Here is a 19,870-nt window from a genome sequence, read left to right as displayed (position 1 = left end):
GCAAAAGTCATAACGCATAACGCTTAACGCATAACGCATAACGCATAACGCATAACGCATAACGCATAACGCATAACGCATAACGCATAACGCATAACGCATAACGCATAACGCATAACGCATAACGCATAACGCATAACGCATAACGCATAACGCATAACGCATAACGCATAACGCATAACGCATAACGCTTAACGCATAACGCATAACGCATAACGCATAACGCATAACGCATAACGCATAACGCATAACGCATAACGCATAACGCATAACGCATAACGCATAACGCATAACGCATAACGCATAACGCACAATGCATAACGCACAACGCACAACGCATAACGCATAACGCATAACGCATAACGCACAACGCACAACGCATAACGCATAACGCATAACGCATAACGCATAACGCATAACGCATAACGCATAATGCAAAAGTCATAACGCATAACGCTTAACGCATAACGCATAACGCATAACGCATAACGCATAACGCATAACGCATAACGCATAACGCATAACGCATAACGCATAACGCATAATGCATAACGCATAACGCATAACGCATAACGCATAACGCATAACGCATAACGCATAACGCATAACGCAGAACGCATAACGCACAACGCACAACGCACAACGCACAACGCACAACGCACAACGCACAACGCACAACGCACAACGCACAACGCACAACGCACAACGCACAACGCATAACGCATAACGCAAATGTCATAACGCATAACGAATAACGCATAACGCATAACGCATAACGCATAACGCATAACGCATAACGCATAACGCATAACGCATAACGCATAACGCATAACGCATAACGCATAACGCATAACGCATAACGCATAACGCATAACGCATAATGCAAAAGTCATAACGCATAACGCTTAACGCATAACGCATAACGCATAACGCATAACGCATAACGCATAACGCATAACGCATAACGCATAACGCATAACGCATAACGCATAACGCATAATGCATAACGCATAACGCATAACGCATAACGCATAACGCATAACGCATAACGCATAACGCATAACGCATAACGCATAACGCATAACGCATAACGCATAACGCATAACGCATAACGCATAATGCAAAAGTCATAACGCATAACGCATAACGCATAACGCATAGCCCATAACGCATAACGCATAGCCCATAACGCATAACACGTAGCGCATATCGCATAATGCATAACGCATAACGCATAACGCATAACGCATAACGCATAACGCATACCGCATAACGCACAACGCACAACGCACAACGAACAACGCACAACGCACAACGCACAACGCACAACGCACAACGCACAACGCACAACGCACAACGCACAACGCACAACGCACAACGCACAACGCACAACGCACAACGCACAACGCACAACGCACAACGCACAACGCACAACGCATAACGCATAACGCATAACGCATAATGCAAAAGTCATAACGCATAACGCATAACGCATAGCCCATAACGCATAACGCATAGCCCATAACGCATAACACGTAGCGCATATCGCATAATGCATAACGCATAACGCATAACGCATAACGCATAACGCATAACGCATAACGCATAACGCACAACGCACAACGCACAACGAACAACGCACAACGCACAACGCACAACGCATAACGCATAACGCATAACGCATAACGCATAAGGCATAACGCATAACGCATAACGCATAACGCATAATGCATAACGCATAACGCATAATGCATAATGCATAACGCATAACGCATAACGCATAACGCACAACGCACAACGCACAACGCACAACGCACAACGCATAACGCATAACGCATAACGCATAATGCAAAAGTCATAACGCATAACGCATAACGCATAACGCATAGCCCATAACGCATAACGCATAGTCCATAACGCATAACACGTAGCGCATATCGCATAATGCATAACGCATAACGCATAACGCATAACGCATAACGCATAACGCACAACGCACAACGCACAACGAACAACGCACAACGCACAACGCACAACGCATAACGCATAACGCATAACGCATAAGGCATAACGCATAACGCATAACGCATAACGCATAATGCATAACGCATAACGCATAATGCATAATGCATAACGCATAACGCATAACGCATAACGCATAACGCATAACGCATAACGCATAACGCATAACGCAGAACGCATAACGCACAACGCACAACGCACAACGCACAACGCACAACGCACAACGCACAACGCACAACGCACAACGCACAACGCACAACGCACAACGCATGACGCATAACGCAAATGTCATAACGCATAACGAATAACGCATAACGCATAACGCATAACGCATAACGCATAACGCATAACGCATAACGCATAACGCATAACGCATAACGCATAACGCATAACGCATAACGCATAACGCATAACGCATAACGCATAACGCATAATGCAAAAGTCATAACGCATAACGCTTAACGCATAACGCATAACGCATAACGCATAACGCATAACGCATAACGCATAACGCATAACGCATAACGCATAACGCATAACGCATAACGCATAACGCATAACGCATAACGCATAACGCATAACGCATAACGCATAACGCATAACGCATAACGCATAACGCATAACGCATAACGCATAACGCATAACGCATAACGCATAACGCATAACGCATAACGCATAACGCATAACGCATAACGCATAACGCATAACGCATAACGCATAACGCATAACGCATAACGCATAACGCATAACGCATAACGCATAACGCATAACGCATAACGCATAACGCATAACGCATAACGCATAACGCATAACGCATAACGCATAACGCATAACGCATAACGCATAATGCAAAAGTCATAACGCATAACGCATAACGCATAACGCATAGCCCATAACGCATAACACGTAGCGCATATCGCATAATGCATAACGCATAACGCATAACGCATAACGCATAACGCATAACGCATAACGCATAACGCATAACGCATAACGCATAACGCATAACGCATAACGCATAACGCATAACGCATAACGCATAACGCACAACGCACAACGCACAACGAACAACGCACAACGCACAACGCACAACGCACAACGCACAACGCACAACGCACAACGCACAACGCACAACGCACAACGCACAACGCACAACGCACAACGCACAACGCACAACGCACAACGCACAACGCACAACGCACAACGCACAACGCACAACGCACAACGCATAACGCATAACGCATAATGCAAAAGTCATAACGCATAACGCATAACGCATAAAGCATAGCCCATAACGCATAACGCATAGCCCATAACGCATAACACGTAGCGCATATCGCATAATGCATAACGCATAACGCATAACGCATAACGCATAACGCATAACGCATAACGCATAACGCATAACGCACAACGCACAACGCACAACGAACAACGCACAACGCACAACGCACAACGCACAACGCATAACGCATAACGCATAACGCATAACGCATAAGGCATAACGCATAACGCATAACGCATAACGCATAATGCATAACGCATAACGCATAACGCATAACGCATAACGCATAACGCATAACGCATAACGCATAACGCATAACGCATAACGCATAACGCATAACGCATAATGCAAAAGTCATAACGCATAACGCTTAACGCATAACGCATAACGCATAACGCATAACGCATAACGCATAACGCATAACGCATAACGCATAACGCATAACGCATAACGCATAACGCATAACGCATAACGCATAACGCATAACGCATAACGCATAACGCATAACGCATAACGCATAACGCATAACGCAGAACGCATAACGCACAACGCACAACGCACAACGCACAACGCACAACGCACAACGCACAACGCACAACGCACAACGCATAACGCATAACGCAAATGTGATAACGCATAACGAATAACGCATAACGCATAACGCATAACGCATAACGCATAACGCATAACGCATAACGCATAACGCATAACGCATAACGCATAACGCATAACGCATAACGCATAACGCATAACGCATAACGCATAACGCATAACGCATAACGCATAATGCAAAAGTCATAACGCTTAACGCATAACGCATAACGCATAACGCATAACGCATAACGCATAACGCATAACGCATAACGCATAACGCATAACGCATAACGCATAACGCATAACGCATAACGCATAACGCATAACGCATAACGCATAACGCATAACGCATAACGCATAACGCATAACGCATAACGCATAACGCATAACGCATAACGCATAACGCATAACGCATAACGCATAACGCATAACGCATAACGCATAACGCATAACGCATAACGCATAACGCATAATGCAAAAGTCATAACGCATAACGCATAACGCATAACGCATAGCCCATAACGCATAACGCATAGCCCATAACGCATAACACGTAGCGCATATCGCATAATGCATAACGCATAACGCATAACGCATAACGCATAACGCATACCGCATAACGCACAACGCACAACGCACAACGAACAACGCACAACGCACAACGCACAACGCACAACGCACAACGCACAACGCACAACGCACAACGCACAACGCACAACGCACAACGCACAACGCACAACGCACAACGCACAACGCACAACGCACAACGCACAACGCACAACGCACAACGCATAACGCATAACGCATAACGCATAACGCATAATGCAAAAGTCATAACGCATAACGCATAACGCATAGCCCATAACGCATAACGCATAGCCCATAACGCATAACACGTAGCGCATATCGCATAATGCATAACGCATAACGCATAACGCATAACGCATAACGCATAACGCATAACGCATAACGCACAACGCACAACGCACAACGAACAACGCACAACGCACAACGCACAACGCATAACGCATAACGCATAACGCATAACGCATAAGGCATAACGCATAACGCATAACGCATAACGCATAATGCATAACGCATAACGCATAATGCATAACGCATAACGCATAACGCATAATGCGAAAGTCATAACGCATAACGCATAACGCATAACGCATAGCCCATAACGCATAACACGTAGCGCATATCGCATAATGCATAACGCATAACGCATAACGCATCACCCATAACGCATAACGCACAACGCACAACGAACAACGCACAACGCACAACGCACAACGCATAACGCATAACGCAAATGTCATAACGCATGACGAATAACGCATAACGCATAACGCATAACGCATAACGCATAACGCATAACGCATAACGCATAACGCATAACGCATGACGCACAACGCACAACGCACAACGCACAACGCATAATGCAAAAGTCATAACGCATAACGCATAACGCATAGCCCATAACGCATAACGCATAGCCCATAACGCATAACACGTAGCGCATATCGCATAATGCATAACGCATAACGCATAACGCATAACGCATAACGCATAACGCATAACGCATAACGCACAACGCACAACGCACAACGCACAACGCACAACGCACAACGCACAACGCACAACGCACAACGCACAACGCACAACGCACAACGCACAACGCACAACGCACAACGCACAACGCACAACGCACAACGCATAACGCATAACGCATAACGCATAACGCATAATGCAAAAGTCATAACGCATAACGCATAACGCATAGCCCATAACGCATAACGCATAGCCCATAACGCATAACACGTAGCGCATATCGCATAATGCATAACGCATAACGCATAACGCATAACGCATAACGCATAACGCATAACGCATAACGCACAACGCACAACGCACAACGAACAACGCACAACGCACAACGCACAACGCATAACGCATAACGCATAACGCATAACGCATAAGGCATAACGCATAACGCATAACGCATAACGCATAATGCATAACGCATAACGCATAATGCATAACGCATAACGCATAACGCATAATGCGAAAGTCATAACGCATAACGCATAACGCATAACGCATAGCCCATAACGCATAACACGTAGCGCATATCGCATAATGCATAACGCATAACGCATAACGCATCACCCATAACGCATAACGCATAACGCATAACGCATAACGCATGACGCACAACGCACAACGCACAACGCACAACGCACAACGCACAACGCACAACGAACAACGCACAACGCACAACGCACAACGCATAACGCATAACGCAAATGTCATAACGCATGACGAATAACGCATAACGCATAACGCATAACGCATAACGCATAACGCATAACGCATAACGCATAACGCATAACGCATGACGCACAACGCACAACGCACAACGCACAACGCACAACGCACAACGCACAACGAACAACGCACAACGCACAACGCACAACGCATAACGCATAACGCATAACGCATAACGCATAAGGCATAACGCATAACGCATAACGCATAACGCATAATGCATAACGCATAATGCGAAAGTCATAACGCATAACGCATAACGCATAACGCATAGCCCATAACGCATAACACGTAGCGCATATCGCATAACGCATAACGCATAACGCATAACGCATAACGCATAACGCATAACGCATAACGCATAACGCATAACGCATAACGCATAACGCATCACCCATAACGCATAACGCATAACGCATAACGCATAACGCATAACGCATAACGCATAACGCATAACGCATAACGCATAACGCACAACGCACAACGCACAACGAACAACGCACAACGCACAACGCACAACGCATAACGCATAACGCATAACGCATAATGCATAACGCATAACGCATAATGCATAACGCATAACGCATAACGCATAATGCGAAAGTCATAACGCATAACGCATAACGCATAACGCATAGCCCATAACGCATAACACGTAGCGCATATCGCATAATGCATAACGCATAACGCATAACGCATAACGCATCACCCATAACGCATAACGCATAACGCATAACGCATAACGCATAACGCATAACGCATAACGCATAACGCATAACGCATAACGCATAACGCACAACGCACAACGCACAACGAACAACGCACAACGCACAACGCACAACGCACAACGCACAACGCACAACGCACAACGCACAACGCATAACGCAAATGTCATAACGCATAACGAATAACGCATAACGCATAACGCATAACGCATAACGCATAACGCACAACGCACAACGCACAACGCACAACGCACAACGCACAACGCACAACGCACAACGCACAACGCACAACGCACAACGCACAACGCACAACGCACAACGCACAACGCACAACGCACAACGCACAACGCACAACGCACAACGCAGAACGCACAACGCACAACGCACAACGCACAACGCACAACGCACAACGCACAACGCATAACGCATAACGCAAATGTCATAACGCATAACGAATAACGCATAACGCATAACGCATAACGCATAACGCATAACGCATAATGCATAACGCATAACGCATAATGCATAACGCATAACGCATAACGCATAATGCGAAAGTCATAACGCATAACGCATAACGCATAACGCATAGCCCATAACGCATAACACGTAGCGCATATCGCATAATGCATAACGCATAACGCATAACGCATAACGCATCACCCATAACGCATAACGCATAACGCATAACGCATAACGCACAACGCACAACGCACAACGCACAACGCACAACGCATAACGCAAATGTCATAACGCATAACGAATAACGCATAACGCATAACGCATAACGCACAACGCACAACGCACAACGCACAACGCACAACGCACAACGCACAACGCACAACGCACAACGCACAACGCAGAACGCACAACGCACAACGCACAACGCACAACGCACAACGCACAACGCATAACGCATAACGCAAATGTCATAACGCATAACGAATAACGCATAACGCATAACGCATAACGCATAACGCATAACGCATAACGCAAATGTCATAACGCATAACGAATAACGCATAACGCATAACGCATAACGCATAACGCATAACGCATAACGCATAACGCATAACGCATAACGCATAACGCATAACGCATAACGCATAACGCATAACGCATAACGCATAACGCATAACGCATAACGCATAACGCATAACGCATAACGCATAACGCATAACGCATAACGCATAACGCATAACGCATAACGCATAACGCATAACGCATAACGCATAACGCATAACGCATAACGCATAACGCATAACGCATAACGCATAACGCATAATGCAAAAGTCATAACGCATAATGCAAAAGTCATAACGCATAACGCTTAACGCATAACGCATAACGCATAACGCATAACGCATAACGCATAACGCATAACGCATAACGCATAACGCATAACGCATAACGCATAACGCATAACGCATAACGCATAACGCATAATGCAAAAGTCATAACGCATAACGCATAACGCATAACGCATAGCCCATAACGCATAACACGTAGCGCATATCGCATAATGCATAACGCATAACGCATAACGCATAACGCTTAACGCATAACGCATAACGCATAACGCATAACGCATAACGCACAACGCACAACGCACAACGAACAACGCACAACGCACAACGCACAACGCACAACGCACAACGCACAACGCACAACGCACAACGCACAACGCACAACGCACAACGCACAACGCACAACGCACAACGCACAACGCACAACGCACAACGCACAACGCATAACGCATAACGCATAATGCAAAAGTCATAACGCATAACGCATAACGCATAACGCATAGCCCATAACGCATAACGCATAGCCCATAACGCATAACACGTAGCGCATATCGCATAATGCATAACGCATAACGCATAACGCATAACGCATAACGCATAACGCATAACGCATAACGCATAACGCATAACGCATAACGCATAACGCATAACGCATAACGCATAACGCATAACGCATAATGCAAAAGTCATAACGCATAATGCAATAGTCATAACGCATAACGCTTAACGCATAACGCATAACGCATAACGCATAACGCATAACGCATAACGCATAACGCATAACGCATAACGCATAACGCATAACGCATAACGCATAACGCATAACGCATAACGCATAACGCATAACGCATAACGCATAACGCATAACGCATAACGCATAACGCATAACGCATAACGCATAACGCATAACGCATAACGCATAACGCATAACGCATAACGCATAACGCATAACGCATAACGCATAACGCATAACGCATAACGCATAACGCATAACGCATAACGCATAACGCATAACGCATAACGCATAACGCATAACGCATAACGCATAACGCATAATGCAAAAGTCATAACGCATAACGCATAACGCATAACGCATAGCCCATAACGCATAACACGTAGCGCATATCGCATAATGCATAACGCATAACGCATAACGCATAACGCTTAACGCATAACGCATAACGCATAACGCATAACGCATAACGCATAACGCATAACGCATAACGCACAACGCACAACGCACAACGAACAACGCACAACGCACAACGCACAACGCACAACGCACAACGCACAACGCACAACGCACAACGCACAACGCACAACGCACAACGCACAACGCACAACGCACAACGCACAACGCATAACGCATAACGCATAATGCAAAAGTCATAACGCATAACGCATAACGCATAACGCATAGCCCATAACGCATAACGCATAGCCCATAACGCATAACACGTAGCGCATATCGCATAATGCATAACGCATAACGCATAACGCATAACGCATAACGCATAACGCATAACGCATAACGCATAACGCATAACGCATAACGCATAACGCATAACGCACAACGCACAACGCACAACGCACAACGAACAACGCACAACGCACAACGCACAACGCACAACGCATAACGCATAACGCATAACGCATAACGCATAAGGCATAACGCATAACGCATAACGCATAATGCATAACGCATAACGCATAATGCATAATGCATAACGCATAACGCATAACGCATAACGCATAACGCATAACGCATAACGCATAACGCATAACTCATAACGCATAACGCATAACGCATAACGCACAACGCACAACGCACAACGCACAACGCACAACGCACAACGCACAACGCACAACGCAAACGCACAACGCATAACGCATAACGCAAATGTCATAACGCATGACGAATAACGCATAACGCATAACGCATAACGCATAACGCATGTAACCGTATTAATGTTACTTCCTGAATTACTATTGATTGAATTTAACAGAATTTACTTTATCAATAATTAAACATAATAATTGACTGAAACAAAAGATGTTTAGTTCGTGCCTCCAGGCACTGGAAGCGGAGAGGTTTGGATTATCTGATAAATAAGTTGAGAACCAGTTAGGAGGTAAAAGTAGGGTATATTGTACCAAGCTTTGTATACAGGTTTTTCTATATAGAGATCTTCCGTCAGGATTATAGACTCTCGGCGTCAACACGCTAGTATGTCGCACATTTGTTCGCCGACAACTAATATACTCAGTGTTGTAAATCAATACCGTGAGGTAACCCTACTTCTCCGAAATTCAAAGGTTTTCCGAGGAACCGTTCTATGTAATATATAATGAAAATGTATAAACCGTGACGGATACGGTTTCGCTCGCGAATCAAAGAAACTTGCATACGGGCAAGATAATATATTTTTAACCGAAAACTCCTACTACAAATACGGTCGCCAAACGCGATACTTCAAATTGGGGTTTCCACCCAGTCAAAGTTTCTTACTGTAAACCTTGAAGAGACGTTCGCTAAATGCGATTATCAAAGAAACTTGCACGCAGGCAAGATAATATATTCTTTACCGAAAACTCCCACTACAAATATGGTCGCCAAACGCGATACTTCAAATTATAGCCACGCTCCCAGTACACCCACGAGACGCTACGTCTGGAATTGTTTCAACAATCGTTATTGATCTGGATTTAGATGTTAAACGTACATGGACTGCTAGACTCGATCGTTATAACACGAGCGTACCCTGCCGACCCCTCGGAGAGGTATCGCCCCTGCTCACACGCACAATACTCGTCACCTTTGCCTCACCAAAAGAACACACCCTTTCTGCACCAAGCGGTGAGCCCGTTTGTATTCCGGTTCAGTGTCTAGTCACTCGTATTGTGCTAATCAATTCTACAGTTTATACTCCGGACAACAAATGACCGTCGAAACACATAGATACTCTGCCGATTGCTCGGAGAAGTATGCTGTATGCCAACACGTACAAGGCGCCTCTTTACTATGCAACACCAAAAGAGTGAATCCTTCTGCGCTATTAAGCGAGCCTGATTCCACTCCGGTTCTGGAATAGTAAATCAACACAGTACATAATCACTTTTGTCCTTTGAACGTGTAAAAACCCGACAGATGACGACCGTCGTATCACATACGTACTCTGCCGATTTCTCGGAGAAGCACATATATGCCGACACGTACAAGACTCCTTTTACTAGGCTTCACCGAAAGAGTGAATTCGTCTGCGCTATTAAGCGAGCCTGATCCCACTCCGGTTCTAGAATCGCAAATAAGAGTCGTACTAAATCCTTCTGTCGTTCAATTATGATTTTAATAATAATAACACGACTCTATCTATCGACAGTTCCTATTAGATTGCCGTCTTCTCGTACGTTACCTTTACACTTGACTCTACGCCGACACGATAGTTACACACGATAATAGTTATTAATCTCGGCTGTGCCACAGTACGGTTTGTACTTGTGACTCCTCGGTTTGAGGCGCGTACAAGACGAAGGCAATCTAGGCGGTTTGACTAGAAATGCGAAGTCGGTTTGACTTCTCGAACGAGTACCGGTTTTCGCCGGATCTATTAGAGTCGCGTGTTATTAGACCCGCTTCCAGACGTAGAGTGATGAATTTGCTTCGCGCATCGACCTCCCTCGATCTGTATCGAGTGGGGATCGGTGCGCGCGCATCCTAATTAGCGATGATGATCTGCGGTCCTTTATTTTGACAAGGATCGCAGATCTTGTCGCGACACGCTGTGGTGGGGATTCGCGATAGTCCCTCTCGCTCTCACTCGATATGTAATTGGTACGGTTACATATGCCCCCCACTGTGAATTGCTAATGCAGATGCAAGTACGCAGTAAACTTGCGCTGTATTAGCATTACGAAAACACACACACGCAATGCACAGATCACACACCCGCGCCTGTCCAACACACACACGCCCACTATTCGGCTTTATATATGTGACTATTAAGAATGAGCAAAAGGATTTTTTTTTTTTTTTTTTTTTTTTTTTTTTTGCAACTATGATTATGTATTCACAAAGGGAAAAGAAAATCAACTTAACTTCTGTGCTGCCGATTTGGCATTGCAACAAACTAAAAAATACTTTGCACAGAGCTCTAATATAAAAAACAACACTTTTCACTTTTGCTCATCCCAGGCACCGAAGAAGAGAACCGAGAACGAGGAACGAGAAAAAAAAATTGCACTGGAACATTCCATTAATCCCGCTGTTGCTCTGGCATCTCCAGCAGGTTGGTTATCAGTTCCTCGGTCAAGGACAGTAGGCCCAGTGGGTCTCTCGGATTGAGGGATGGAATTTCGACCGGTTGCTCGCGTTCCATCGGTATGATCTCCCAAGAGCGTTCCATTTTGTCCTCTGCTGGTGTGAATGGGTGTACTGGTTCGTCTCCGCATACCCTCCTGCTCGCGGCTTCGACGAACTCAGGGATCACTTCCCACGACAGGTCCGCTTCCTGGTCTTCTGCGGGCGGATTCGTCACCGTGGAAATGTAGGTGGATTTTTTCCGCTTTTTGCCGCCGTCTTCCGCTGGACCCTTCTGTGGTGTCTGCGTATGTTGGCTTCTTTTTTTTGTGGTGGCTTGTGTCGCCACGCCTGCCCGGAATCGCCGATATCTGTTGCAACTCCATGGCCGCGCTGTTCTTACTGTCAGCTCTTTGACTGGGGAGTGATGATACCTGTGGTTTGATTCAAAATTGTTAAGTAAGCGCTTTAACCTCTTTTCCTATTTAGATAGTTTTGAATTTCATGGTACCGCAGGTCCATTCCTGTCTGCGTTGCTTTCGACATCATCGCCCAGGCCGCGTAGGCTTGCGTGGCCCTGTCGCACGTAGTGTTCCTCGTTGACATGGTTTTGACTTCGCTTTCCATGATAAACTGTGAATTTCGTCCGAGGTCCCTTGTACTTATACCCACGGGGATAAGTGGGGTATTCTATGAATTTTCCCTCATTGTAGAATTGTACTGCGTGTTTCTTCCCTTTCTTCGTCTTGTTTACTGTTCGGGATTCAAATTGAAGATTTATTAGTCGTTACGCCGACTGTCGATCGACGTTCGATCTGTTTTGTTGTGGTCTATATTTAGAGTCGAGCAGCGATCAATTGTTACCGTTTCGCTAGGCCACGGTGTGTTTATCGACACTCGTTACCGGTAAACATCTTCAATTTGAATCTCGGACAGTCATCTTCGAGGATCATGCGATCGATTATGATCCAATCGCGTGCGACCCCGCCTGTCGCTCGAAGAGCGTTTAAAAAGGCTCTCTTCGGTCTTAGCGATTATTCGTCTTTCGACCACGATCCACTGTTGTACATCGCACTCATATTACGATTATCACGGTAACGGTTCGCGATCTTCTGGCAACTAGATCGTTATAAAATAAAGTTCAAATTTTCTTTGTGAAACACGCCAGGTGCATTCAGAATCATCTCCTTCTTCAAGTTAACTCCTTATCGTGTTCCTCACGCGCTCACGTCTGAGCGGTTCCGGATATCGGTGATTCGATCGTCGATCGCCACCGAACATTTTGGTCCTTCGAGCCGGATCGCGAGGAAAATCAATTCAGTGAAGGAGTGTACGAGTTTCGTCATCATGGCACAGTCTCTCGAAGGGCACGTGCAGACGCAGCTGGCGATCGAACGAGCCCTCACCAACCTCAAGAAGCTGGGGAAAAATAACTGGACCAAATCCAACCTGCGGACAAGAATTGTTCACCTCCAGAACCAGTGGCGGAAGTTCGAGACGGGTCATTCCCACCTCTTCGCTACCATTCCATCGGACGACCGTGCGAGCATTCCGTACTTCCTGGAGGACCATTTCGCTGCAACGGAGGAGGTCTACCTGGACACGTTATCGTTCATGACGACTCATCTCGACGCGCTCACTCTCGATTCTCCAGGTCAGTCTGCTTCCGTGAGCGACGGACAAGCGTGTCTGTCGGTTCCCGAATCACAGCTTCCACGGATAGATCTACCGCAGTTTGAAGGCCGTTACGATAAATGGGAATCGTTCCGCGATAAATTCTTAGCTCTCATTATACATAATCGCTCGCTTCGCGATGTAACGCGCCTACATTATCTCGTTTCCGCATTAAAGGGTCGCGCTCTCGAAAGCATTGACAACTTATCGATAACCGAGGACAATTTCAAAATCGCGTGGAACACATTGAAAGGTCGATACGAAAATCCGCGGCGTATCATTTCCGCTCACATGTCGGAGTTGCAAAACATTCCTGCGTTATCTCGTGAATCTGCGACGGATTTGGAAAACCTTTGCGATCGTGTCGGCAGCATACTCAAGTCGCTGCAGAAAATCGGACGAACACCAGAGGATCTCTGGAACGACCATTTGGTCCATCTGGTTTCCCAAAAGCTAGACGGTCCGACGCGAAAGGCGTGGAAATTAAAAATCAGCGACGACGTTACACCTCCGTCTTTCGAAACTCTTCAGAAGTTTCTCGATTCTCGCGCTCGCGGTCTTGAGGAATTTTCAACTGAATCTGAATCCTCGCCCACATCGCGCTCGGAAACTCTGCCTCGTCCCACAGCTGGTTTTTCGCGAGTCCACGCAGCGACCACCTCGCAGTCTTCTACAACGTCGCGACCTATCTGTCCAGTGTGTAGGGCGTCACATGTTTTTAGTTCGTGCCCGAAATTCATGGCGCAAAACCCTAGCGGCCGCCGTGAACTAGTTCAAAGGTTTTCGCGCTGTTTTAATTGCTTGAGCGGTAATCATGTTCTACGAGACTGTGCGAGCAAGTACTTGTGCCGTGTGTGTCATAAGCGACATCATTCGCTATTGCATGAAGATGCACCTCGTTCCGCGCCGTCAGGTACAGCCTCGTCGCCGCTTCCGTCGGAAGATTCGTCCGCGATCAATTCGCATTTCGCGTCCACCCTCGCCACCTCGAGTTCAAGTATTCTTCTGGCCACCGCATGGGTTCAAATTCGCGTTCCGTCGGGCCGGTGCATCACCGTACGAGCCTTGGTCGATCAAGGATCCGAAGCCAGTTTCGTCACTGAATCTATGGTGCACCTATTGCGTGCGACGTGCACCCGCGTTGCGACATCCATTTCCGCCGTCGGAGGAGTTCACGCCGGTACGGTGCGTCGAGCCGTGCATCTCCTCGTAGCTCCTCGCGACTCCGACTCTCCGTCAGTCGAAACCACAGCGCTCGTTTTGAAATCGCTCTCCACATACATGCCGAAACGTATTCAAAATGATCGAGCCCTCGCTCATTTATCGCAGCTTAAGTGGGCCGATTCTGATCCGTCGAGTTCCGCCGCGATTCATCTCCTTCTCGGCGCAGATGTGTATTCGCATATAATTCTCGACGGTCTCAAGAAGGGTTCAAGCGGGCAGCCTATTGCCCAGAATACAATTTTCGGTTGGGTAATCTCTGGTCCCGTATCATCTCCTCTCTCTCAACCTCGTTCGGAATCAAGCATCTCGATGCATCACTGTATCCAATACGACACTCTGTCGAACGATCTGCGCCGATTCTGGGAAATTGAGGAAATCCCTGCGCATTCCCCCCTCACCAAGGAGGAAGAACAATGCGAACGGCATTTTCAAATGCACACGTCGCGATCATCCGATGGACGGTATATCGTCCGTCTCCCTTTCCGTAAGGGCCCCCCAATTGACATCGGTCACTCTCGTTCTGCTGCCGACAAGGTCCTACAATCAATTTATAGGAAATTTCAATTGCAACCCTCGCTAGCTGAGGAGTATAAGGAGTTCCTCCGAGATTACGAGAATCTTGGACACATGCGTCAAGCTCCCGATTTGCCTTCCTCTTCTCAATGCGTTTACATTCCACACCATCCGGTCCTACGTGCCGACAGCGTTACCACACATCTTCGCGTGGTTTTCAACGCCTCCAGTGTCACCTCAAACGGATCTACGCTAAATGATCATCTTATGCCGGGTCCCAAATTACAGCTCGATCTTCCTGCCGTCATTCTACGGTGGCGAACCTTTCGATTCGTTTATACTGCAGACATTGCCAAAATGTATCGCCAGATTCTGGTGGACGAACGCGATGTTGATTACCAACGCATCCTCTGGAAGCCCTCTCGTTCCGAGGACACGCAGGCATTTCAGTTACTGACCGTCACGTATGGGATGACCTGTGCTCCCTTCTTGGCTCTCCGCGTTCTTCAACAACTAATCAACGATGAAGGCAAACGATTTCCGTTAGCAGTTCCCGTACTTCGATCTCACATTTATGTCGACGATGTTCTTTTCGGGGGCAACGACCTGTCGGCTATTCGCCAATCTCGTGACCAGTTGGTCCGCCTTCTCCAATGCGGCCAAATGAAGCTACGAAAATGGGCCAGTAATACAACCGAATTTCTTTCCGACATTGACCAGGACGATCATGGACTAGCATGTTCCAAAACTCTCGCTCCCGACGATCGAGTCAAAATCCTCGGGATAAGTTGGAACCCCTCTCGAGATTCCTTCGAATTCAATGTCCATCTTTCTGATCCGCCACCGCTCACCAAACGCGCGATTCTTTCAACTATCGCAAAGTTGTACGACCCTCTCGGATGGGTCACTCCGGCGATAATCCCCGCAAAAATACTCATTCAAGCATTATGGCGCCTCAAAGTAGGATGGGACGACGTTATCCCGACTCAGTATCTTGAGCAATGGGAATCAATCTATTCCAAATTTTTGCTCCTGAACGGAATCCAGATTCCACGATGGATCGGGTTTATTCCGGTGGCTTCGCGAATTGAACTTCATGGTTTCGCGGACGCGTCGACGATCGCGTACGCAGCAGTCGTTTTCGTCCGTTGCACCTCGGCCGCCGGAACCACTCAAGTGTCGCTGGTTGCTGGAAAGTCCAAAGTCGCTCCTTTGACTCCTCTGACCATCCCGCGCCTTGAACTGCAAGCCGCAGTTCTCCTCAGTCGCCTGATGCATTTCGTGGCGTCCTCCCTCGACCTGATCGAAGTTCCATGCTACTGCTGGACCGACTCTACCGTAGCGCTTGCGTGGTTGAAATCTCATCCTTCCAAGTGGAAGATGTTCGTCGCCAATCGTGTTGCCGATGTGCAAACTCGTCTTCCTCACGCAATTTGGCAGCATGTTCCAACCACAGACAATCCCGCCGATTGTGCGTCACGTGGACTTTCTAGCGGAGAACTAGTCAAATCTCACCTTTGGTGGCACGGTCCATCCTGGCTTCTCGAGGATTCCACGGAATGGCCCCTCCAACCTCAATATTTCACGGTTGAAGACCAGTCCGAATCCAAGGTTGTGCTTCACAGCGTGGCTCCAGCTCCCGTTTGCGAGTTAGAATCTCGATTCTCTAGTTGGCCAAAACTAATGAGAGTAACGGCCTATATTCAACGTTTCGTCCGAAATGCTCGCTGTTGTCGCCGGTCCCGTCAAAGGTGTTTTCTAGGACGCGCCCTGTCCGCTCGCGAGGTCTCCGATGCAAAAAATTTTTGGTTGCGCCGCATTCAAGCAATTCAGTTTCCAGAAACCATTGCCGCTATCAAAAATAAAAAATCTCTCTCGTCAAAGGACTCACTCGAGTCTCTCAACCCGTTTATCGACGAGAATGGACTTCTTCGCGTCGGTGGCCGGCTGCGCAACGCAGTTTTACCCGTTCAATCGAAGCATCCGGTTGTTTTAGCTCCACACCCGTTAGTGCGCCTCATCATTGAACAAGCCCACGCACGGGCCTTGCATGCCGGTTTGCAGTTAACCCTCTATATTCTTCGTCAAGAATACTGGCTTCTCCGAGGTCGGAGTCAGGTGAAGGCTGTCATTCACGCATGTGTCAAATGTGTCCGCGAACGCGCCTCGATCCCGACCCAGATCATGGGAGATCTTCCTGCCGTGAGAGTGTCCCCGCCGAAAAAACCCTTTTCGCATTGCGGGCTGGATTACGCAGGCCCCGTTCTCATCCGCGCCTCCGCGGGTCGTGGGATCACTTCCCGCAAAGCCTATATAGCGCTTTTCATATGCATGGCCACCAAGGCGGTGCATTTGGAGTTAGTCGCGGATTACTCCACCTCAGCCTTTTTGAACGCATACGTCCGTTTTTGTTCTCGTCGAGGCCTACCGGAGAGCATGTATTCCGATAACGGAACAACGTTCGTCGGAGCAGATCGGGAATTGACCATGTCTTATCGCGCCGCTCTTCGAAATCCAGAATTCCAAAATCAAACCGCCAGTGATGGTGTTGTTTGGCACTTCAACCCCCCATCTGCCCCACATTTCGGCGGCCTATGGGAGGCCGGTGTTAAAAGCGTTAAACACCATCTCCGACGCGTTCTAGGCGATCGAAAACTGACGTTTGAAGAATTTACGACGCTCCTTTGCGCAATCGAGGCATGCCTCAATTCACGACCCATCTCACCTCTTTCCGATACTCTCGATGACGTCGTTCCGCTAACCCCAGGTCATTTTCTTATTGGATCTGCCCTCACAACCCCTCCGCAACCTTCGCTTCTGGATATCGCCGAAAATCGCCTCTCGCGATGGCAATTAGTTCGGCATATGACCGAACGATTTTGGAAATTATGGCAGAACGATTACCTCAATACGCTTCAGCAACGCGGAAAGTGGCGTCGCCCCCGCCCTTCCATCTCGATAGGACAACTAGTCCTCCTTAGGAATTCAGACCTTCCTCCGTGTAAGTGGGAGCTGGGGCGAGTGGTGCAATTACATCCCGGCGACGACAACCACATTCGCGTCGTGACCGTCAAAACATCCACCTCATGTTTTAGGCGACCCATTGTGAAATTGTGTCCTTTGCCCGTAGCGTGCGAATCCGAAAGATAAAACAAACGATTATATTATTGTAAACTATGTAAAAAAAAAAAAAAAAGATTCTGTCATTTAATCCGATTTCATTTTAGTATGCGTTCAGCTGACCGCCGCTCTTTCACGCACGCGTCAGCGCATCTCGCGTTCCAGTTCCGTCAAGGCGGGCGGCCTTTGAATTTCGTTCCGGCGTCGTCGAATTTTTTTTATGTATATAAGGCTCCCGCATTCGTATGGTGTTCACCGTTCCACGGCGGGCGGCATTCCGTTTTCGCAGATCTGGGATTAGCGTGCGCGGCATTGTAACACGCAATCCTTTTATCGTTTAAGTTCTTCCTTTAAATTTTTTGCGCTGCCGCACCCCGCCGCTTTCATTTGCGTATATTGCGTTTCGAAACTAATATTTCGAGGCGGGCGGTATGTTCGGGATTCAAATTGAAGATTTATTAGTCGTTACGCCGACTGTCGATCGACGTTCGATCTGTTTTGTTGTGGTCTATATTTAGAGTCGAGCAGCGATCAATTGTTACCGTTTCGCTAGGCCACGGTGTGTTTATCGACACTCGTTACCGGTAAACATCTTCAATTTGAATCTCGGACAGTCATCTTCGAGGATCATGCGATCGATTATGATCCAATCGCGTGCGACCCCGCCTGTCGCTCGAAGAGCGTTTAAAAAGGCTCTCTTCGGTCTTAGCGATTATTCGTCTTTCGACCACGATCCACTGTTGTACATCGCACTCATATTACGATTATCACGGTA

General features: G+C 47.1%; 1 protein-coding gene across 1 annotated transcript; it reads left to right on the top strand.

Annotated features, from left to right (window-relative positions):
• The first annotated feature begins 13,911 nt into the window (after positions 1-13,911).
• LOC143219483 (uncharacterized) lies at positions 13,912-19,125 on the top strand. Its single transcript, XM_076445432.1, has one exon. The coding sequence runs from the start codon at positions 13,912-13,914 to the stop codon at positions 19,123-19,125; it is 5,214 nt and encodes a 1,737-aa protein (XP_076301547.1).
• Positions 19,126-19,870: the final 745 nt, after the last annotated feature.

This window comes from Lasioglossum baleicum, unplaced genomic scaffold (genome assembly GCF_051020765.1).
Source record: "Lasioglossum baleicum unplaced genomic scaffold, iyLasBale1 scaffold0031, whole genome shotgun sequence".
NCBI classification, from domain to species: Eukaryota; Metazoa; Arthropoda; class Insecta; order Hymenoptera; family Halictidae; genus Lasioglossum; species Lasioglossum baleicum.
This window is presented reverse-complemented; position numbering and strand designations above follow the sequence as displayed.